Source organism: Notothenia rossii, assembly GCF_949606895.1.
Source record: "Notothenia rossii genome assembly, chromosome: 9".
NCBI classification, from domain to species: Eukaryota; Metazoa; Chordata; class Actinopteri; order Perciformes; family Nototheniidae; genus Notothenia; species Notothenia rossii.
The window spans coordinates 72096866-72121083 of record NC_136907.1 but is presented as its reverse complement, the minus strand read 5'-3'; the positions used below and the strand labels follow the sequence as shown (position 1 = coordinate 72121083).

The 24218-nt window shown below is 40.3% G+C and overlaps 1 protein-coding gene across 2 annotated transcripts in view; it reads left to right on the top strand.

Moving 5' to 3' along the window:
- ak5 (adenylate kinase 5) overlaps positions 1-24218 on the top strand; it is a 67059-nt gene that overhangs the window by 5500 nt on the left and 37341 nt on the right. For both annotated transcript variants that reach the window (XM_079651940.1, XM_079651941.1), the window contains 3 exons: positions 2844-3016; positions 7109-7222; positions 19953-20144. In XM_079651940.1, the coding sequence (XP_079508066.1) occupies positions 2844-3016; positions 7109-7222; positions 19953-20144 (479 nt within the window). The remainder of the gene's footprint in view (positions 1-2843; positions 3017-7108; positions 7223-19952; positions 20145-24218) is intronic.

The window sequence follows — 24218 nt, the reverse complement described above, 5'->3', positions numbered from 1 at the left end:
ACGGACTGACAAAGACACGTTCGTTCAGGATGAAGCTGGGTCGAACATTGCGAAACTCTCAGATGTGAGATAAAAGTGCACTTTCTTTTGGATACGCACTTTTTATTTTTAGATTATCTCTCTAGCCCTCCCTCTCTAATGCTTTCAAACTTTCACTTTTTCTTCTTTATCATGTGTGACATTCATATTTGACTAAATCCATGGGTCTTTTATATTAAAAATCTAACAGGTAGTGCACTTTAATGACACTTCAAGGGGCAATTCATCCCCAAATCAAAACCACAGGTTTCCCTCCGTATTTCTTTGGTGTGAGCCGTTGAGTGTCAGAGATATTGTCCGTAATGTCTACCTTCTCACGAATATAATGGAATAAAAATAGATAGCACAGGGCTTGTGGTGCTCAAAGAGGCAAAACATGTTTGTAATCAACATTACGGACATTATGACCCAGTTACGCAAGATTAGCCACAGATCATGTAGTGAGAAGTATTATTCATATAATTTCCTTCTACTGATGTGCAACCACGAACTGTATAATCAGTTAGAAGCATCTAGAGAGTGACTTCTACCAATCTTTACAGCGTTGCAGACAAGGAAAGCAATTAGAACTATAAGCTAGTTCAGGAAGTCAACTCGAGGACACACACACACACACACACACACACACACACACACACACACACACACACACACACACACACACACACACACACACACACACACACACACACACACACACACACACACACACACACACACACACACACACACACACACACACACCCCTTACCCTCTCATACAACCAACTATCTTTCTCTTTAAGCTGCAAAGATTGCTATCTCTCCCTCTACTTTTCTTACGTTGTCTGACTGAAATACATATATCTTGCAAAACACCAGCTGATGGTCCAACAGTGGACGCACACTACTTCTGCACAGTGTTACATTTAGTGAGTGTAGTTTGGGTGGAAAGAAAATAGTTCCTACATAGGGCTGCTCGATTATGGCAAAAATCATAATCTCGATTATTTGGGTCAATAATTGATATCACGATTATTAAAAACGATTTACTTTGAAAACATCAATTTATTGGAGAAATAAAATGTGAACAGTATGTTTTTAACAGTTGATTACCCTGAACTGTAAGTATAATTCAACTGAAAAAACAATAAATACAAAATTTTATTAAAATAATTTAAAAAAAAATAGTTTTATTTCGATTACGTTGTTTTCGTAATCGTTGCAAGCCATAATCGTAATTGCGATTAAAATACGACTAATTGAGCAGCCCTAACATGATTTCTGGAAAGAGACATTGGACCGCTTTGGATTATGTGACTGTTGCCAGCGTCCATAGCATAAAGAACAGTGATATACTTATTTATGAGCGACTAAAAGGGGTTAGCCGTTTCCTATTGATTGATTGATTGATTGATTGATCGATTGATTGATTGATTGATTGTCGTTGAGCTTTTTAAATGTTCATTGACGTTTTGAGCACCAAAGGACCACCTGGATTCATTTTATTGAAGAAAAGGCAAGCATATCTGCAGCCAATATATTAGATAACATTCAGCAACTCACACCAAAACCATCTAGATGATTAAAATCAAAACAGGTCAAAGGGAATTTATAATTTGCGGGTAACTAATAATCTGTTTAAACTGAACTGATCCATTGATAATAAGATTTGTTGTTGAAATGTCAGATTATTGACCCCATCGGTAAGATTGGGACAAACATCGATACACAATTTACATCAATCATTATCCCTCAGGATTCAGTCTGAGAACACATCACAATAATGAAATCAGATTGTCTATACTGTATTAACAGAATGATTTATGAGCAATCATTGATTTGTAAAGATTTTCTGCACACTCTTCTCCTCTTCACTATAACAATCATTTCTGGCAGTGACACCATGATGGGATAAATTGCATAGCGGCTTTGTTCTCCACATAATTTAACTTTCGATCAGCCCTGGCTTTATACTAGCAGCCATTTTGGAGCGGTTGAGATTTCTGTGGAAACAGGAGCCTCTCTAAAATCCTGGAGTGACAGGCAGTAAAAGCAGCTTTCCATTTGTAGACATGTAGAGAAGGCTTTCACTTTCTGACAGCTTGTATGTGCATATCTTGCACTATTAGGACATTATTTCTGATCAATGGATTTCCCATACTCCAATTTAATTCCAAAATATCAACTAAATATGGTTTTGTCTTGCCGTTTATACTTTTGAGTGAATTCTGATAATTTTATATGTAACATTGTGTTGCATTGAGTCCTGTTTTACACCCATTCATGTACTTCTACTTACTATTTTGATAGTTCATAGAGCTGAGAGCTGTCTTCTCCTGCTGTCGTTACTTTGCACATCCTTCTTCCAATTGAAATTTAAAGATAAAAAAGAGGATTTGGTGGCAAATGTAGGAGGTTCACACATACCTGTTTGCTATCACCCACCCCCCCACATGCCCTTCTCCCCCGCAAAAACACACAGTCACGCAGTGAGACACACACTGTCACAAATGATCCAACACAAGCAGAGTCACACACACACACACACACACACACACACACACACACACACACACACACACACACACACACACACACACACACACACACACACACACACACACACACACACACACACACACACACACACACACACACACACACACACACACACCTCAAACTAACTCTCACATAGTCTGGGCTTCTCTCACTAATACAGCCTCCGCTAACACACCCACACACACACAATGTTTCACACTCACACGGACACATTTCACACACAAAATCTCTCCCAAAACATCAACACTCTCCCTCTGTGTCTAGGTGGTCCTGGCAGTGGCAAAGGAACACAGAGTCTGAAGATCGCCGAGCGCTACGGCTTCCAGTACGTGTCTGTGGGCGAGCTGCTGAGGAAGAAGATGATCCACAACGCCACCAGCAACAGAAAGTGGAGTCTGATCGCAAAAATCATCACCAACGGAGAGCTGGCACCACAGGTAGCACAAAAACAGAGTGGTGTGTGTGTGGGTGTGTGTGTGTGTTCCTAACAGGGAGATTATGAGAGGAAGTGTGTCCAGTCACGCGCAGGTCATTATCACAGCAAGCATGAGCGAAGGGCCTCATTAGAGGGATTCTTATCTGTCTTATTAGCATCCTTGTTTGCAGAGGTAATTACTCAAGATGGGAAAATACATGGGCACAGACCCCCGTGGATGTTTGTGCATTAATTCAAACACTGTACGAAACACTTTATACTTCCATGAAATTAAGATGACAACGATGAGTATTATGGTTATGGTTTAAATGTACAGATTCAACAACAGAGGGATGATTAAAACCATAACTCTAAATAAGCAGAAAGATCGTTTTTTAAGTGTATTTTCTAAGAATCTATTCCAGTCATTGATACAAGGCCATTTCGGTGTAAATAGAGATAAAAGAGACTGGATTTCCAAGACATTTTTATTGCGTTTAGCTCTTTTTCCAAAGAAAGATGATTGGTGTGGTTATATGCATAGATTCAAGAACCATTATCTCTGGTCAAATATTAACCTCAAAGAGCTATTTTAGGTGTTATGACTGCCTCTCAAGGCCTGGTCAGTGAATGGAGCTGGCTCAAGGGCTTTTAAGAGTATTCTTTGGCCTTGGATGAGCATAGCATTTCCAAACTTTATCTCAGTTGACACTTTATCAATTATATTTTACTGAAAATGCTCTGATTCCAACAAAAAGCTCTTGAAATAGCCAATAAATTAACCTCAAGTTTATAGTGAGTTATAGTGAGTTTACACGCTTCAATGTTCAAAAGCTCTTTATTTTTCTCATACTGCCTGTGCTGCAGCACCTCTTTTCACCCTCTGTCTGAAACCAGAGCCAAGTCTGCTCTGATTGGTTAGCTAGCCGACTCTGTTGTGATTGGTCAACCACTTGTAGATTTCCCGCCCCTTAGCCTTTTATGTACAATGTGTTGGAGCGCTAGCCAATAGGAGCGCAAGTGTTGCATAGTGATGTAATTATGTTCAAGAAGTGTATGGGAGAGAAACTGGGATTTTTGCAGACCATCTACATCACATGTGTCAAACTCAAGGCCCGGGGGCCAAATCAGGCCCTTGGTGGATTTAATTTCGGCCCGCAGGATAATTTTTAATTACTATTAGATCTGGCCCTCCGGTATATTGCACGCACACCTTCACCCCATCCTGAGGATCTCCTCAGCTCAGAGCCTGACCCCAAACATTGATGAACTTGCACCCAAGACGAGATGCCAAGTATCTGAACTAGCATCACAGAGCAGCACACTGAATTTCAATGGATGTTTCCTTCTGCACTTTCTTTCTTGCGACAACAGGGCATGTTTGGTTTGTTCTTTGAGGGAAATAGTTTTGTTGAAGCTGTTGTTGGCCTGTGGAAAAATGTAATCATAAGAAATGACTCTGGAAAAGCTGCAGATAGAGCCATAAGAAATGAATGCAACTGATTATTTAATGTTGTTTTTATATTCAATAATTTAAGCTTTGTTAGTTCCAGGTTTAATATGTGCAATAAGTTCAATTCAATACGTTTTGCAATAAACATTGAACCAGTCCGGCCCTCGACTAGTACCCATTTTTTTATTTTGGCCCACTGTGTATTTGAGTTTGACACACCTGCTCTACATGCACCAAAACCTATATAACACACTACAGGAAAAGGCCTCTTCAAAGTACACCGCTGTGGTAGCGAATGACATTTCAACAGGAAGTTGTGGGTTAAAAGCATCTATAACGGATGAAAAGGTGTTAAACAACCTAAGTGATTCTGGTTGTCTGGGCACATTTTAAATTAGCATTATTAAAACACCTGAGAGGGGTCTTTACTGTCAACATGGGCCCCGTGATGCATTAGCGATGCCGCGAGGAACAAGGCTGTATATCGTCCCCCGCCTGATTCGTGACTGGCAGTTCTGAGCTCGCGTCCCCTCGTGAATTATCTTCAATAGCTGCCCACCTCATCATTTATCTTCTGTGCGGCGTCTGGCACACATTCCATCGTCCATCTGGCCGATCCCCAGATCTCAGCCCAGGGAAGATGGAGATAAACAGCAAAGAAGGCTAAGCTGCAGACATGTTCGTTATGATGAAGTGACTTCTGTTGCTGTTAGGTTTTTCTTTTTTCCTGCCATGATTAGTCCAGCAGAGCAGAGGAAATTGGGTTTCTTGATTATTTTTTCGTGTACTGACTGATGAGAAACTCTTGGGTATGGTTGTCACACTAACAGGAGCCTTGATGATAGTGGTGCTTGTTTAGATATTATTTTTGTGATGTGTTGATTGGTGTATTACTGATTCACAGCTTCACCAAGGGGGCCGTCAGTTTGTCTTTTAGTCTGTAAGCATGGTCAAAAATAAACCACTAGCTTGATTTTCATAAAATAATGAGAAAAGTTGAAATAACCCATTAGAGGTATGAAGGGTATTCAAATTACGACATGCTTACACTCAGCTTTTTCCTCCTTAACATTACTATTGAGAGGTCTTTGTGCTACATGGATTTAGTGTTGAAATACAAATACATACAAACGAGTTCTCTTCATGCCCCCGTAATACAAAAAGTTAGTGAAAATATTGGCAGAGATTTTCATGGCTCACTCTGGAGAAGGTTGAAAAAAAGAGGCCTTCACAATTCTTCTTTACAGCGTCCCTGCTCGGTAAATCGGACCATCTAAGGAACATGTAGTAAATACCCCGAAAAGTTACACTGAAACTCCTTGAATGCTGCAAATGCTTCAAAGAACATCACGGACTCTCAGCCCTTCCTGCTGTTTCTCTGTGAGTCGCTGCAAGGTCACATGACTCAGCATTTATCTGAACTTCCGTTCCCTCAGAAATCAAACAGATGTCCACATAATAACAATCTTGGATGTTTGACAGTCTGGGCTACGATTACAGACTTTAAAAATGTTCATGTTAAGATAGTTTAGCAGGATGCACTGCCACCGGATTTACTGATTAATCTTTAATGTATGGCAATTTAAAAGGGTTGAGATGTTCTAATTTAGCACTTACTATTGTTCTTTTGTTTCTTTAAGGGAAAGCACAATGTAACAAAAGCTACTAAAAGCAAATAGTGTAGTTTGCTTTTTTTCCAACTGCCACAGTAGTGGTTCATTTGCATTACCATTTTGCAATGACAGGTACAGCAAGAGCACTAGTGGACTACAATCAAAGTGCAATTTTAGAGAATAAACCCTTTTTGCTAGATACTGTCGTTCAATATATATTTCTTTAACAATCTAAACGTAGCCATAAAGTGCATCAAAGGGCTTTTCCTAATCTTCTACACGTATACCTTAATATGTTTGGTGGGATCCACGTAGATTATGTTTAATCTCTGTGAAGTCTGTCGGGTCGCTGACTTTATTCGGTGCATGGAGGGAACTTGAACGTCTGTGTTACTCAGCGAAGGCCACGGATGTTATTTTTGGATCGGAGGGTTGCTCGTGTATTCCTGCCATATCGTATGATGCATTCAGCTCGGGGAAATACATTCAAACATGTCGACCTCCTCCAGCCAAGAGGAAGTAATTGATGCTGAAAGAGGCTGGCACTGTCTCGCTTCAGCTGCGATCACAACAGCGCTGCAGTCAGATATATTAAAATATAATTGGATAACAGATTTATTATACTGTTGAATCCTCCAGTGTCTTTGCAGTTTACCATTAACCTTCTTTATGACTTTAGATCAGCCTCTCGTTCATTTTCCAGGGGTTTTAACTACTATACAACCTTGATGAATCTGGGAATTGAAGCAACATTAACAAAACTAATCTCCCCCTTCATGCTGAGACTTGAAAAGCAAATTACAACTGTGAAGCTTTGTGATGAATAATTTGCAGCTGAAATCTCCCAGTGGCTCTCTCACATTGTTAAACATTCAAATGTAATAATGGAAAGTGAAGAGTAAACTAGGAAGGCCGTAAACTAAAGCAACAGGCTAATTGTAGAGTTAATTGTATTGATCAAAAATCCAATAAAGCTCCTGTTGATATGGTTATTGTCTTTCGACGATTATACAAAATGAAAAACCCTGTCCCTCTCTCTGTCATCCAGGAGACAACCATAACTGAAATAAAGCAGAAGATCATGAAGATACCAGACGCAAGCGGTATCGTCATCGATGGATTCCCTCGAGACGTTGGACAGGCTTTGTCCTTTGAAGACCAGGTGAGTTTCTATAAACTTTATTTAAAAGCACAACATATTTCTAGACTTTGTCCAGATGTTTCATAGTTGACAAATAAAAAGTTCCTTTGGACTTTGGAAAATGTAATTATCAAACATCCCTTCCAATTTTTATCTCCGGGCTCATAGTTCTCGGCCTCCGTTACGGGTTGTTTAGTTTTTGTTTTTGAAAAGTGTTCCTCTTCCCCCATGTCTGTCGTTGATTGTGTGCACCTGGTGCCTGTGTTGTCTCCTCCCCCCTCACCTGTGTCCTGTTGGGTTGGGCATTTAGGCTGTGGGGTTTTGCTGTTAGAGGGGGAGTGTGTGTGAGATCCTGGTGGCTGCAGGCTGTGCCCACGTGAACAGCAGCAGCAGCAGGATTGAGGCTGTGTGTATTGTGTTCATGCTGTAATACATGCCCACACCGGGTTATCATTTTGGACGTTCTGCCTCTGCCTCCTTGCTTGGTCGGGCCGCTCAACGGTCAGTCTCACACTCCCTAATGACTGCACCACGGATATTTCCACCTGTGACAATCTAAGACAAATGTTGTCTTTCTTTTGGCGTCCAGACAAGTTTCAGAGTTCAACAGACAATGAGCTATTCAAGTGGCACCAGCTCGAGCCAAAATATGTAAACAAGTTTGTCACACACCACATGCTGGTGCTGTTATCTCTCAGCTTTTATCTCTCAGTGTGAGATCTGAGGATAGCAGCGTTCGTTGCTCACTACTTTAACTTACGCTGCTTCAGTTTGACGTATTTAATATCAGATGCTACACAAAGTCTCCGTTTAACTCAACACTCGTCAGGGTATTTAGACTATAATAATATCTGATCAGTTTTACATTTTCATCCTCAAAGTGACATTCAAACTGTACAAATGTTTTACCAATACTTATTATTTACATTATACACAACCCTTAAGGCCCTTTGAGCTGTCCTGGACATAATGAAGAATATCGTCTTTTCATTTTCAGATTTACCTAAACTTATTATGAGCTGAACATTTGTTATTTAGAGTTTTAGAATAACAGATACAGTATAACTTGTTGTGGAATATTAAGTGCAGTTCATATACTGTCAATACAAAGTGCATCGTGTCATCAACTATTGGTTGTGGATTACTATTTTTAAGTTTGAGTTGAATATTTGGCCATCTGCGTTTGGTGTTTTGGCTGCTGCCTTCTTAGTTTTTAGCCGTCACCATCTTGGTTTTCTGGAACCCGAAGCAGCACGAGTGGCTGGATTAAAACCAAACGCTGAATGAGACATTTTTAAAGCGACCAAAATGTACTTTCAGTGGAGCCGCTGATTATTAGAAAATGCAGGTTTAAGGCACTTCCCAATTGGCTTTACTTTTCAGACTCCAAAGTTACTACTTGGTTCAGCAACATGCATTTCCTCACATATATATACATATAGATCCCAGAGGAAAAGATTTCAGCAGCCGGATCTGCAGCCCAGAGAGGGTTCATTAGGAGGGTTTGACATGAAAGAGGCTCTTTATCAAAGATACTAGTTTGATTTATTCTCTTTTTGATACATGATGTATGGTGTGTGGTGCAGTGGGTTGTACATTGGTGTTCGGATCAGGGGGTCACAGGTTCAAACCCCACTGCAGTCAGCATGTCGTTGTGTCCCTGGGCAAGACACTTCACCCCAAACAAGTGACATGTTATGTAATGTGTTATGGACTACATATTATATTTGCATCTGAAATGTGTGCAATAAACCAGTCGGAATATATTTATTCTAATATCTTATTTAGTGAAACATGTTATGCAAATGATTGACCTTAAAATGACACTGTACTCACAGTGCCTCAACTCTAAGTGTTTCAGCTGCTGCTTCTCCGATATTCACTGCCCAGTCAATGCTTTGTGTTCCTGAACTGAGCAGGCAGTGACACACCGAGTAAGGACACACTCTTTGTGTTCATGACCTGAGCAGGCAGTGACACACCAAGCAAGGACACACTCTTTGTGTTTTCATTGAGCATCTCACCTGCTAAAGCGTCCCTGAGCAAGACTTCCTGCCAGATACTGTTTTGGTTGTTTGGACACATTTTCTAAGAATGACTGAAGGGCACCTGCAGGTTTTGGACATGAAACCTGAGAGATGGTAAAAGGTAGTTTAGCAAATGTTTTCTGACAACAAATAAGCTATATAAATACAGTGGGGCAAAAAAGTATCACAAGTGTGACTGTTTGAGGTTGTGGACAGATGTCTTTTATACTGATAACGAGTTCAAACAGGTGCCATTAATACAGTTAACAAGTGGAGGACAGAGGAGGCTCTTAAAGAAGAAGTTACAGGTCTGTGAGAGCCAGAAATCTTGTTTGTTTGTTTGTAGGTGACCAAATACTTATTTTCCACCATAATTTTCAAATAAATTCTTTAAAAATCAGACAATGTGATTTTCTGGATTTTCTTTTTCTCATTCTGTCTCTCATAGTTGAGGTATACCTAGGATGACAATGACAGGCCTCTCATCTTTTTAAGTGGGAGAACTTGCACAATTGGTGGCTGACTAAATACTTTTTTGCCCCACTGTATATGTAGTTCAACAGTGTGCCGTAGTTCAACAGTGTTCCCGTCTAAGCCGGAGCGCCCTGATTTAAATATATCGTTGACTGGCCAACTGTGTGGCACAGCGGTCGATTGCTTTTAGAAGGATTGATTCTCTTAATCTCATTTAAACTCGCTTAACATTTATCCACTTCTAAACGTGCTCTAAATGACTTTAAAGTGGTTGACGCACATCCGGGTCAGTGTGGGTGAAGCTGACTTTATAAACTGGTCATTTTAGCTGCATTACAGAGAACCACAGAGACTCATACTGGATTCATATTACATGCAGAGGTGAATCTTTTCTCTGCTGCTCTGAGTAATGATGATTCGGGAGGAAAAACTAAAGGCCTTTAAACACAAGACCTTTAAAGAAGTAATCTAAACTAAAAGCCAGATTACTTACTTCATAGTATGTGCTGGGGAATAATTTGCTTAGGTAATCAACCTTCGACACAGTTCATAATTTCCTCCTCTCACTGTCTCCTTTCCCACGGCCCATAGTTCTACGGCCTTGGGCGCATTGTTGTTGCCAGTCCATGACGGAGCACAAGCCGCCACGAGGTAGTTTACTGTTCAGAGACGTGGGTTCCCTGACTCACATTCTTTTCTATGGACGAGAGCTCTAGCTAGATTCAGGGTCAATAATTGTTTAGTCTCGCTGATGAAGAATGTTGATTATTACACTCCGAACTAGTTAAAACCTCGAGCTGCAGAAGAGTTCTTGAGAATTGGTTTGACAACCGCTGTGTCAACTCGTGACGCACCGCCTGTCTTTTCTCCGGCCGTAACTCCAAATAGACCGTCAGTGTTTGCCGTCAAAGCTCCAGCTCTCCTCGTGCCTCTCTGAGTCCTGTTTCCAATTGCTTCAGAAGTTTCCCCCACAGTATGATTTGTGTTGTTTTTGTTGCAATAATTTGCTTTGAAATTCAAGTTCGTTGAGCAAATCAGGTTTTTTTTAAGAGATCATTGATAACACGTTGAAATGCATGTCTGCTAGCATGTGATGTTAAAAGGAAGTTACATTTCCCCCTGAATTCAGTCTGTACGTTAACGTTAGTGTCTACTATAGTCTGTATATACAACTCTACACTGTAGAACCGCCTGCAGCCGCTCCATGAATCAAGTGCTTACTTTAAAGCATTGGGTTATATATGGGTCACTTGAAGAGGGTTCAACTGAAAACAGCGTTTCCGCCAGGGGGGGGGTCTTGCCGTCATTTGACGCCCTTATTCAGCTCGGGACGCCCTGAACTCGAGCCGAGTTGGCTGACCAGGGCTGAGAGGGCGTCCAAATATTTTTGGACGCCCTCTCAGCCCTGGTCTGGCGGAAACAATGACTGAAAAGACGCATAGGATCAGGACGAACACTGCCTGTTATGGAGATACATACACATCGTTTGACGTTTGCTTGTAGAAGTAGGTCTAGTTTGAATCATTTTCATAGAGGAGAGAGCAGGAATTTGTTATATTGGCAACACAATCTCACAAGTATGGGGATTGGATTGGTTGACTTTGCATAGATTCTTGCAATACCAAGATAGAAAATACTAGAGTGACGAGATAAACCAAGGTAATTTAAACTAAGCTAGGCCAAGGTACGCTTAGAAAAGATGAATTAATATATATATTCAAATTTCTTTATTAGGATAAACCCCTTGAGGTGAATCACCTCGTTTTCAAGGGGGTCCCAAGAAAACAAATAACAAACAAGTACAACATACAAACAACATTCACACACATACATCGGAAGAAATAACCAAGAAATTACAAACATTAACATTGTACAAACATTGTATTAATTAATACAAGATTAGAGAAGGTAAAACTGTTTTACAAAGAAATTACAAAGTAGGAAAGAGTGATGTGTTAGTGCATCGATGTGTTGGGAAAACATTTCTATCAGCATCCGAGTATAATGTAATATACACTTCTTTATAGACACTACGTTTAAGTTTCTACACCACGCTTGTTCGCTGCCTTCTGTTGTTAGTGTAACAATCAACCGCCGTGTGTTTTGTTAATGCGTCACTTAAGGAAGCATTGAAGTAAATTGAATATCTAACAGACCACAGACTGCGGCTCCATGTCGGCTTTGAATAGCGATTACATGTGTGTTTGTAGGGTCCTGCAGGGAGAAGCAGATTCTCTCTCCTGGAGGTACGTTTAGAGAAAGATGGCATGTCGCTTTGTCTTGTCATCTTTCCAGTCAACACATTTGAATGTCTATTTAATGTAGGCAGCAGCCACAGGCTTATTAACTGGCTGCACAGTCAGTTATGGTAACAAACGATGGAAAAAGGCAATAACCGACTGTCGTACTGTGTTTCTGTTACACCAATTACACAAACAAGCTCTTACAGATGATGACAGACAAGTCAACACAACCTCATACAGATCATCTGATCGATATACAAATGAAGACTGTGAATGCACACACATGAATAAGTCATACTGTGGGGGAATATTTCTGTCTTTACTCCTAGATATTTAACCTTTTGCCCTTTGACGTTTATGACCAACCCTGGCTCTGTTATCTCCCGTAACGGCCCATCCACACTACAGCTTCAAAAAAAGCTTGCCGGCGGGCGTGTCTGAAGCTCGACCAACAACCAATCACATGAATCTCCCGTCCCTGACACACAAGCAGCGGTTTGATTGGCTAGAGCTTGTACTGGCATATGATTTGATTGGCTGACGCTTCCACCGAAAGCTTCAGAAGCTTCAAAAGTTGAACATTGCTCAACTTTTGCAGCCTGAAACGCCAGGAAAGCTCCGCTCTGCTACCCACAATTCAGTTCGGCGAAAAGCGAGGCAACGTCAAGTCACCCCATTCAAAGTGAATGGGCAGACCCGTTGGAAACCGTTTTTGAAGCTGTCGAAGCTGTAGTGTGGACGGGCCGTGAGGAATGTGCTAATGCAGTCATATGTTGATATTTCTCAGTCTATAACTGGTCAACTCTGGGTGACAAATGGTTTATGGGTGACAACGCTGGCTTCGAGGCCATTAAGGGTCAGACGCAAGTGATTCAGGGTGCCCAGCTGTTTAGATCATCTCCCCCAATATGTTGATTAACTCTCTGTAAACTAGTTAAAAGGTCTATCGAGAGAGAGGCTGGGCAGAATTGCGTGCAGTCAGAACATCTGGCTGCTGTGACTTGTGATGTGAATTTCTCCGGCCGATACTTGTAATAAACACCACTGTTTGACATCAAAGCTCCAACTCTCCTCGTGTCTCTCTGAGTCCTGACTCTCCATTGCTGCAGAAGTTTCCCTTACACATACCAACATATTTACGCACATAAATAAGCATATGCACACAGAGAAACTTTTTTTTTCATCTACTATACTAGACACACATATGCAGAGCAATAAGACACAAGCTCACACATGGGTGCATCAGTACAGAATGAGAATCTGTAAGTGCATACATGAATATAATATGCATGTGGGCAGTAAGATGTATCTTGCTTTGGTTATATCAGTGGGAATGAATGAATAAGAATGAGTCATATTTTACGTGGTGGATTAGGAGTCGTCGCCTCCAGATAGGATGGATATTAGCCTCAACACTGAGCAGTTAAATGCTGTTTGTGCTTATTTAATTACTCTTTCAGCCATGTCCGTGTAAACAAGGTTTTTTCTTCAATCAAATAGGTCTGTTGGGTTTATCTTTTTATATCAATGCATTAGTGTGGGTCAATATTAAAAGCTCTCTGAGTGCCATGATGACCAACATGCTTTTAAAGAGCGATTTTCACCGTGCATTGAAGAAACCTGGATTGTTGGGGGTGTGAAAATGTCACCATAAAAATACACTATTTGAAACAAAGGATTTTGAACTCACATAAGTAATGAGCATGTACACTATTGACCTACTTTAACATATTCTTCGGTACCTTATTTTTCTGAAAATGTATTTTTAGATTAGAAATAGTCCGTATCCTCAAGAAAAACGGATGTATTGCGACAATCAGGTGCAGACATTGTGTTCTTTGGCTCAACGAATAAACCAATGTGGACGGCTTTCATGTCCTTGTTGTTCTCTTTCGACTCTTCGGTAAATACAGGAAGTCTTTTTGTGAAGAGGCTGAGTGTGTAATGAGAGCTCTTAATTCTGTCTCTGCTGTCTCAAAGTCCAACAGATTCCACTTTGTACATGTTCCCTGTTTGAACTAAACGAGATGACATACTGTGCGTGGCTGGCTCGTGCACAGAGAGAGGAATTTACTAGCCAGAGAACACACACATTATCATGCACCCCATATCTCATTAATAGAGCTCACAATTGAGCCGTTACCATGGTGGTTGTTATCAGCATTTCCAGCTGTTTCTGGCGCAGAGCATTTAACACTCATTAATAAAATAAAAACTCTGTATATGACTACATCAAAGTAGCATGAAAGTCATAGTTATAATGTTTGATTCAGCTAACTAGAATTATGTCACAATGTTATTTAAATTGTCGTGAGAATGGATTGTGAGAAGCGTTGATGGCAGCTTGCAAATGAGCGTCGGGGGTTAGATAAGGACCCGAGGAAGTTCACTGCAGATGAAGTCACGTAGATAACAAACGTATACAGTTGTGTTTATAACCGTATCCAAGCAACCGCTCCAAAACAACACCGACAGACGTTGCTGATTGGCTGGGAACTGATGACTTCTCAGCTCATATTGCACAGCCCTTGATTTACAATATAAATAAATGACAAACGATTATTAAAGGGTCTTTTGTTAAGCTCAGGAGCAACGGGGGGAAATTATAGTGGTATGCTTTAAAGAAATAATAAGCAGAGACCTTATCATTTGTGTTTTGTTAGCGCAATAATGGCAGTGATTTGGGGTCTTTCCCTCACTTTTTGAAAAGCTGTTTTTGTAACCCTCACTCTTATTGTGTGAGGTTGACTGTAAGCATCTTGGAACATTGTTTTTTTCATTGTGCATTCATCCAAGTTGCCTTTACTTATTCCCATGGGCTCATGAGTTTTACAAGTGGTGCCCTTTGTGCTTGGCACCCTTTTTCTCACCTGGGTTTCACCTCGCATGCTAAAAACAGGTTGCCCTACTTTATTGGTGAAGGTTGTTGTATGCAGCCGGAAAAGGAATACCAGCAGAAGCCACTCACCCTTTTAAAAGACCCTTAAAAAGAGGGTTCTGTTGAACACTCTTCGTTTAATGATGCAACAGTATTTAACCATTTCACCTCTCGTCATTTTTCATATCCAGACAAAATTAAATCTGCTCCATTTCCACATTATCTAAACCTCGTAATGTCAAACAAGATGCCTCGGTGATTTCGTCTTTTTAGGAACAGAGAATGTGTCACCTGAGAGAGGGAAAAGCATTTTGGAAACAATAGTCAGGTGCAAGAACTCCACTGTGATTATAGGCACACAACGATTCATCAGGGGCATGTTAGACTTTTATTAAAGAAAGAAAAAAAATTCCGTTCTCAAGCGAAAAGGGGCTGTTCTGAAACCTCTAATGGTAAGCATCAGAGGAGCTTTTAAATGACAGCTTAAAAGGCTTTTCCAACATGGCAATTTTGGAGGTAATTTGCATGGAAATTGTCTCGCTTGAATAGACATAATTTAAGCACAAGCCTTTCCCTCTACAGCTATTCAGTCTGCAGAATATTTGTAAAAACCTTCGAATGGTTAGATCAGATTGAGTGATCCATTGACTTTCCACATATCTGAATCGGCGCTACATGAATAAAATACAAACGTAGAAAGCGCATTATTATTTAGGATGCTCTGCAGGACAGTGGGAGCAGGGAGCGATTCTCTGGGGATCCACATCATCCACTTCTCCCCTCTCCCCATGCTTCTACTTTGCCCTTTACAACATCACAGCAGCCGTTTCTGATCCGCTCCAGTGGGACGCCACAAACGCCCTTTTCCTCTTTTAGCTGCCTGGGAGAACGTCTATCCTTTCATCTCCACCCCCAGGCTGTTTACCCCCCACGTCTATTCGACTACAGAGGTGTCTTTCTATCCATTTATTCTCTTCAATCTACCTGTGTGTGTCTAAATCTGCCACAAACACATCTATCATCTATCCTTTTTTTAGCAATTGATCAGTCGTCAGAGGTTATTTATCAAGCAAAATGTCCAAACACTGCAAAATAATGTAAATATTTGATGCTTTTCTTTGTTCTACAGCATTGGAAATCAAATACCTGCCTGTTTTCAGTTTGAAAGTTGTGCAAAAACAAGCAATTTCCCCAATTTTGTTATATTTTGACTAGGGATAAATCCACAAAAAACAGTCAAGATAGCAATTGTTACTAAAAATAGTCGGGATACAACGAATGTCGGCCTGAGATTGTGATTGATCGATCTCTGTCAACTTGTCTTTAAGGACTCATCCATCATGATGAATAAGAAAAAGGACGAAACAGAGCAGCTTGTTTCTTCAGTGTGGACGCCAAAACTCTCTGCATACCCCTCTCCAAAATCTGAGAGAAATTAGACAAAATGCTTTGAGAATGATTGACCTCAAATTGCAAGTGCACTTGGCTTCAGTCAGACGGATTTCTGCAGGCTTATAAAGGAAAGTTGCAAAGACTGAAATATAATATTCCTGATTTAGCAAACAAGCTCTCATACTCTAAATTAGTTTTTCTTTTCTCGTTTCATTTTCTTTTAAGTTACATTATTCACAAAGGTCTCCTCGTGGCCAAAACAAACACATCCGGTGACTCAAACCTGAGAATAATGAAACAGATGTCAGCAAGCTTTTATGATCCAGCGTCGGCAGATAACTAAGTAGAACAACAACAACGCTACCTTGATTAAAATAACACATTTCTCTAAACATTTGGGATAATGTTAAAACACAACCAAACTAAGTTTATATTAAAGGAGCCCTTTTATGCTTTTCCCTTTCCTTTGGGATAACCAGAGTGTGTTACATAGGAGGCGTGTGGTGCAGTGGATTGTGCGTAGGTGTTCGGATCAGGGGGTCACAAGTTCAAACCCCACTGCAGTCAGCATGTCGTTGTGTCCCTGAGACACTTCACCCCAAAGTGCTCCTGTGGAGATTGTCCACAGTATTGAGTATGCAAGTAGCTTTGGATAAAAGCGTCTAACAAGTCACATGTAATGCATAGGTTTGGTCAGCAAAGGCTAAAATCTCAAAGTTCCGCTCAGGGGGAGTTTCTCTCCCACACCCCTGACTGAAACGCCTCCATTGGACTCCTTTGTTTACTTCCGTAACATGATGACATCACTATAAAACACACGCACTTCTATTGGCTAGCTCTCCAACTCTGTAGCTCTTGCAGCATAACAGCAGGGCTGCTGTTCAGCAAATCTATTCTTAAATCTAATTCAGTAAAACATCCAGGAAAGGTAATAACTGTCGTGTTTGGCCCAGGACCCAGGTCAACATCTGCCTGCGTGTGTGTGCGTGTGCGTGTGCGTGTGTGTGTGTGTGTGTGTGTGTGTGTGTGTGTGTGTGTGTGTGTGTGTGTGTGTGTGTGTGTGTGTGTGTGTGTGTGTGTGTGTGTGTGTGTGTGTGTGTGTGTGTGTGTGTGTGTGTGTGTGTGTGTGTGTGTGTGTGTGTGTGTGTGTGTGTGTGTGTGTGTGTGTGTGTGTGTGTGTGTGTGTGTGTGTGTGTGTGTGTGTCAGAGAAAGCCTACCTCATGCTTCCTGGCCTTTAAGCAAGAGAGATAGCATCACTAACGTCACGATATTAGACGCTGTTATTTGATTACATGATAATACATTTCTGGAAACATTTTAATGATTAAGAGAAAAATCTAAGAAAAAAAACAAAACATGAGCATGTGTGCAGTCACTATGGTAACGGAAACTTTGAATTTGCAAGAGTCAGAAAAAGACTCGTTGCAGGAGTGGATTTCGCCTCAATAGACTAGTGCTATTTTTGGCTCTGGGTGCAGCCAGTTGTTCGGTTTTCAAAACGTGCTTTTTTTATCTAACAAAGCAGGAAACTGAGCCTCAGAGTATGAATAATGTAGTAACCAACCACTCTGGAGATTATCATGATTGTCTTGCCTGTTATAGAGAGACCTCAAGTCCCCTGAGGTGCTGTGCTCGGTCAAGAAGAGGAAAATAATTCACTCTTTTCTGAAAACAACTGACCTCACCTAAACAGGTCACAGCCATAGAAACCGAGTTATTTCCCTATGCTGCTGCTTTGAATTAGAGAGATAATCTTTAATCTTTAAATAGCCGGCGCACGTCAGCGTGTTTACTTCACGTACTCGCTGGTTACCAAGGAATGTTGGGTTTCGTGAAAACAGAAGCTGCTCATTGCCCTGTCACAAATTAAATCTCGATTACTCAGGTCTGAGTCAAAGCGGCTGCTGTTGTTTGACCTTTTCCTTCAAACTAAATAGCTAGTGTTTATTTTCTTGATATGGCAATAGTCGCTAAAGGCCTCTCTCCTAATTGCAGCGTAATGAGTTTGCCGGGAACTTTTAATAGGCACACATCAGGTCAAAGTGATTTACTTTATCCTTCCGAGTGTACAAATGCATACAATTACTACTGAATAGATATCGATATGGACGCCCCTTAAAATTCAATGATTTTGATTCAATATTATCCCTTTTACATACTGTTTTCCGTTTGAAGGTTAAACCTGTCACTCTCATAATATCTGATTCCTAATATCTATTTTATATTTCTTTTAAAACATCTTACTCAAACAGCTGTATTTATTCATTATTCTCCTAAAAACTCAATTTAAAACAATTAAATGTGCATATATATCTATATCTGCTGAGCACCGAATAGCAGACACAGTCAGGGACTAGCTGGGGAACCAAGTGGAGCATGTATCAGCTCAAGCAACATAAATGCCCCTTAGGTGTGGCAAAGAACAAAAACAGCTGACAGATTTAGAGAGCAGAGAATTTGACAAAGTTTGCCTGAAAAATAACTGCAATATAAAAACCTTAGTTGTTTTTAGAACAAGCTGTATAAAAGGATATATGTGTGCAGGACAGGAATTAAAATCAAAACTTGAATTACTTCTAAGAAAACTGGTAAAATGCTATGGTTGGGGCAGCAATGGCAAATAAGAATAATGAGTAGCCAGTCACACGTGCGGCGGGGTATGTTGCGTTGCACTTTATAACTGGCTTCTGGCTACGTATGATCTCTGAAATAGAAAACCTCCGTCACAGTCACGTAAAAGGCTGCATGTGTGATCGCACCTATAATGTCATACGATGTTACTCATGTCACATAGAAGGAGAAATGTTCTCTCTTCCATTAAAACAAAGAAAATCTTTCTCCATGTGGCAGGTGATGATGTGGAGAAAGTACAGTAGCATCCTGTTGGACTCATAATGATTTAAAGGTCCCCTATCATACTGTTTTTCATCAATATACTATAGGTCTCAGATATATACAAACAAGTCTCTGAAGTGTTTGGCTCCAAACACCAAACAGGTCATTGCAGCATCCCAGAATGCCCTCTGTTTCAGACCTGTTTCAAAAGTGCTGATTCTCTGTCTGTTACTTTAGATGAAAATAAGGGGCCCCTCCCCACGCCCCTCTGAGAGAGATTTGGTTACAAAGAACACAATGGTCCTCTAGGAGGAGATTCAGGTGATAAGAGGGGGGGGGGGGTTACCTTGGTTGGTGATTGGCTAATGGTTACTCAAGCCAACAAATCGTTATGACATCATAAAGTGGTGAAAATCTGATCAGCCCATTTCAGACAGGTTTTTATATAAATGGATCAGGACAAAAAGAGAGAGAATCTTTTTTCCTGGAACTGTCAGAATCTCTTTCCACAGAGGGGACACATGTTGATGTAGAAGAGACATGAAAAAGTGGATTTTGCATAACAGGTGACCTTTAAACATGCATCCCCAGTAGAGCGAGCAGCTGCAGCTACTTTCAAGGCTTTCCATGAAGTGATATTCAGGTGGTGGACTCACTTGAAAATCCACAAACTGCTGTAAAAAAAGATATCCAAAATCTTCAGACCTGACTGAGTATTAAGTCTTTGTGTTAATTGCATTTGACATTTTGACCTAAGTGCATTGAATCTAAAAATGAAACTGACTCTAATTTGCAGCTCCGGGCCGAAGCCTCTTCAGGGGTCAAATCATGAACGTCTCAGAGGAATGAAGGATTATCTGAGAGGCTGGAATGTTTCATATGTCTCTCTGTGTGCCCGTAGATCTGCACTCCTGACCTGGTGGTGTTCCTCGCCTGCACCAACCACCGCTTGAAGGAGAGGCTGCAGAAACGAGCCGAGCAGCAGGGGAGACCGGACGACAACCCCAAGGCCATCGACCGCCGCCTGACCAACTTCAAACAGAACACCATCCCTCTGGTCAAATACTTCCAGGAGAGGGGCCATATTGTGACGGTAAGGAATAACATGCATGTCTCTGTGTGCTAGCATTAAGATAAAGACAGGGAGAACTTATAATATACGTGGACATGCATGGTTATTTTCCTAAAGCAACTCACTGTCACTTTAAACGTCCATCTTCTTCTTCTTTTTAAATATAATTCAGTTATTCTCCGTTGCATGATTTACATACAATTGAAACCTTTTGGTGCAAACACAGGAAGTAGTAGGTGGAGAAAGAGGTGTTAGCAACATAATGTTCCCGAAGAAACAAAAGTGAACTTTCTTGCGCAGACTAACCACTATACTCCGTCATGTGTACGGTGGCCGACACGTGCAAACGGCCCAAAACACTTACATTAAGAGAAACGTGCTGCACTTTCAAAAACTATGTAACTATAAAAACACAAATGTGCCAAAACACAAGCAGATAAAGGAAGGTCTTCACCAACTTGACAAAACACAATTGTTCCACTCAGGGGCGCCGTTAAGGGGGTTAAAAGTTAGGACAATTCTAAGGGCCTGTGACTGACAGGGGCCCAAACTATTTAAGAACATTAAGAAAAAAATGTTAAGTAACCAATGAGATATCTTTTCATGTGGCCCAAAATCCCTGGCGGCGCCCACTTATTCTTGTGTCTCTCTCGACGCAACTTTACAGTAAAAATCACCCCAAAATGAACGTGTTAAAAATATTGTCTATTGTCTTGTTTATTTGGGTCTAAACTTGCAGCTGTGTGCACAATAATCACGTTAGCACAAATAAAGGCAATCAGCATCATTCCTAACATACACCAAAAACACGAATGACAAAGTGAAGCACCTTTCCAAACCGTTTCTTTTTGGCTCCTGACTGTTTTACTAAAAGGTGGAACACAGAATGTTTCTGCTAGGACAGAGGAGCGAGTGTTAATGGCAGACCACTGGGATGTTCATTAGATCGTGTGGTAGAGAGCAGAGGAGCATTGAGTTACCTGCTGTATGTGTGAGCCAGGTGCTAATTGAGCGATTTGCTCCTGCTGACAACACGGAGCGGCAGCCCAAGTCTTATAGATCCGTCTGAGTGTTGCGTCCTCGCAGCTGAGGGAATACTGAGTAACTCCTCGACTGCAAGAAACCGATTCTGTTCGCAGGCTTTTAGATTGATGTCTCAGGGCCTCTTCAAATCAAATAATCAGGACAATCTACAGAGGATCTCACATTGGCGTAGGAAATACTGAATCAAATCAGATGCCCTGGAGAAGTCAGAGCGGTTTGTATGTCGGGGTTGGGTCAATCTACAGAAAAGGTGGAAGTACTGTCACTTACTTTTGCAGACACCAAAATGACGTTGACCTAAACTCACATTCATTATATATGTTGAATAAATAGAGATTGTCTTTGCAATGGTACTAAATGACAATGGTACTAAATAAAAAATAAATAAATGGTTTTATACATAAATTGCAATTTATTTAAAATGCCAAGTGGAAGTGGAGCCTATAGTTTTAATTTAAAATATATTTTTTTCAATAAATAAATCTAATTTATATTTACATAACATTACAAGCATTAAATATAACACTGAAATGGTAAAAAAAAAACGCTAATTATTATTAATAATATCAAATAAATGTCAGTCACCCAGAATTAGGTCATTGGTGTTACTGCTACACAAAACGCTTTTATTTTGAAGTAATGTTCTGTCTCTGAAGTGCCTCCTGTAACAAGAGATAATTTGAGGCAGTGCAGTGGACAAAGACATAAGGAGAGTCAGATACTTCTTACTTTGTTTGTTAAAGGTGTCATTTTATCTTCAAATTGTACGTGCGTCTTTCAAGTCTGTCATTAGTGTTACTAATTGCATAGCCCTAGGGGTGAACATTTGAATGGGAAAATGTATTGTATTGAAGAGTTAAACGATTTTGATATTGACTGAAGCCATATTTGGTCTGACACATGGCAGCCATTTTGTTAAAATGGAGTGTTTTCTCCAAATTGTCACTGGTGTTACCGTCACTGGTGTTACCCTTCTTCCTGGTAACACGTAACACCAGTGACATTCCTATACAAATAAGCATTGTATAAAGTATAAAAAAAATACAAATACTGTAAGCTCTACTTGTGGTGGATTCATCAAGTTAAGAGTTAATTATTGCTATTTAACAGGTTTTAGATGTGTTTAGAAGGAATATATTTCAGCAGATTTGTATCACCCAGATTCTACCTTTTCTGTAGAATGACTCGGCTATCTTAAACTTTCTGTGGTAGAAGTTTCTGTGATTGATGCTGTAAAAGTGAAAAAGTCCTTAATGAATCTGGGACTCCAGACGCATTAACGGAAATTCAATTTTTTTTACTGCAGAAAAGTGTTTCTCCTGTGTGATATCTTTTCCAATTTATTGTTGAATATTGTCTTTTTATATTCTGCTCATTTGTTTCCCTCCATCCCTTTTACTTTTTAGACATTTCTCTTCTGTAGGCTACTGTAAACTATTATTGTTGCTTATTTAGTTAAAGAAGGACATATAATGTAATGCACCGGTTTGTTTTGTACTATAATTTATTTAGACATCACAACTTATCAGCACCGAGCTTCAGATGACTTAAATAACCTTTAAAGCCCCTATTAAAACCCCACAGGAACATTGTGTTGTGTTCTTGTAAAAACAGCTTTGTCCAAAACCAATTTCCCCTCCTGTTTCCTGTGAATTAAAGAAGTCTGCAGACCTCGCCGCAGTGTTTGAACGTTTTGAGAGCTTATCGATGCATTTTCCGTCCAGTCAATTGCTGCTGCCACGCAGCGTCACACCACCTCTTTTCTTACTTCGTCCTCTCAATCACAGACCTCACACCAGAGAGAAACTGACAGTCTGAAGCACTCTCGCCTTAAAAACCGTCACGACAAATGGTGTTTGAGATGAACGCTTGGGCAGGTCAAGAGAAAAGAGCTTTGCAGAGAAAAGAGAATCTGCATTTGCAGTCAACGGGGGGAGGATGGGACATTCAGAGGGCTTGCTTTGTTTAACAGACAGTTGTAGAGGAATTGCATCTTGTCTTTTGAGCTTCTGTAGCATTTCCCTCCGTATAATGGTCGTAGGCTTTACTGATGAACCAGAATTTATTCAAACTCCAGACCCAACATAAGAGCTTGAGCCTCTTTGGGGGGTGCTAACATTTAAATACAAATTCTTCTCTTTCTCCGCCGTTACATACATACATTACATTCTCCGTCACGTTGTTTTCAAAAGCTACAACCACTTCCTGTCAGCCGCGTTAACTCGCCTTCAAAATAAAAGCATACCAATGAAACAGGAAGTTCAACTAAATTACATTATAAGATATATATAAAACTGCAACGAAAGCAACAAAAACAATGCAACATCCCCTTCAGTCTCAAATAACACAAATTGGGTTATCAACAGCTTCTGATCAACAAAATGTAATGTATTACATTCAGGACTTTTATTAATCACCTACGTCAGGTTTTGTGTTATATACTGTAGGTTTGTATGCATGTAAATGGTCTGCAAAGGCTACATTAAAGCATGGAGACATGTCACAGTAGAGACACTAAATACAATTATAAACCTGAAGATGAAAACAGTAAGTTCTCTTTAAAATCCCAGTTAACTCTATTTAACATATTATAAAAAAACTGGATAGAAACGTTCTAATCTACAAAGTATTATCGTTATGAAAATGGTGTTATAACCTTCCGATAACCAGCTCATATTCCTCCTTGTGAATCCTTAAAAGCTACATAACATCTGGGCGGATTAAGACCTTCAGGTTCTGTATCTGATGGTAAATCCTGAACAGAGAAAAGATTAACGCTGCTTTCCATTAAAGGATAAAAGCAAACAGCAGTGTAACGATTATTAGTCATAAATTGTCCCCAGACGTCTCTTGAGTCAATTCTTGGTTCATCTGTGTCTGCTCTGTCATAGGAAGAGAATACTTGAGTATGATGTTAAATTACAGTTTTCTGCACGATTCCTATTAAGTATAAGCAGTGTTCGAATTACCCATTTGCTTTCGCGGGAGCCCTATTTTACCGTGCACATCCTGCTACTAAATATATCACAAGCACGCTCTGTTGACTGGCGC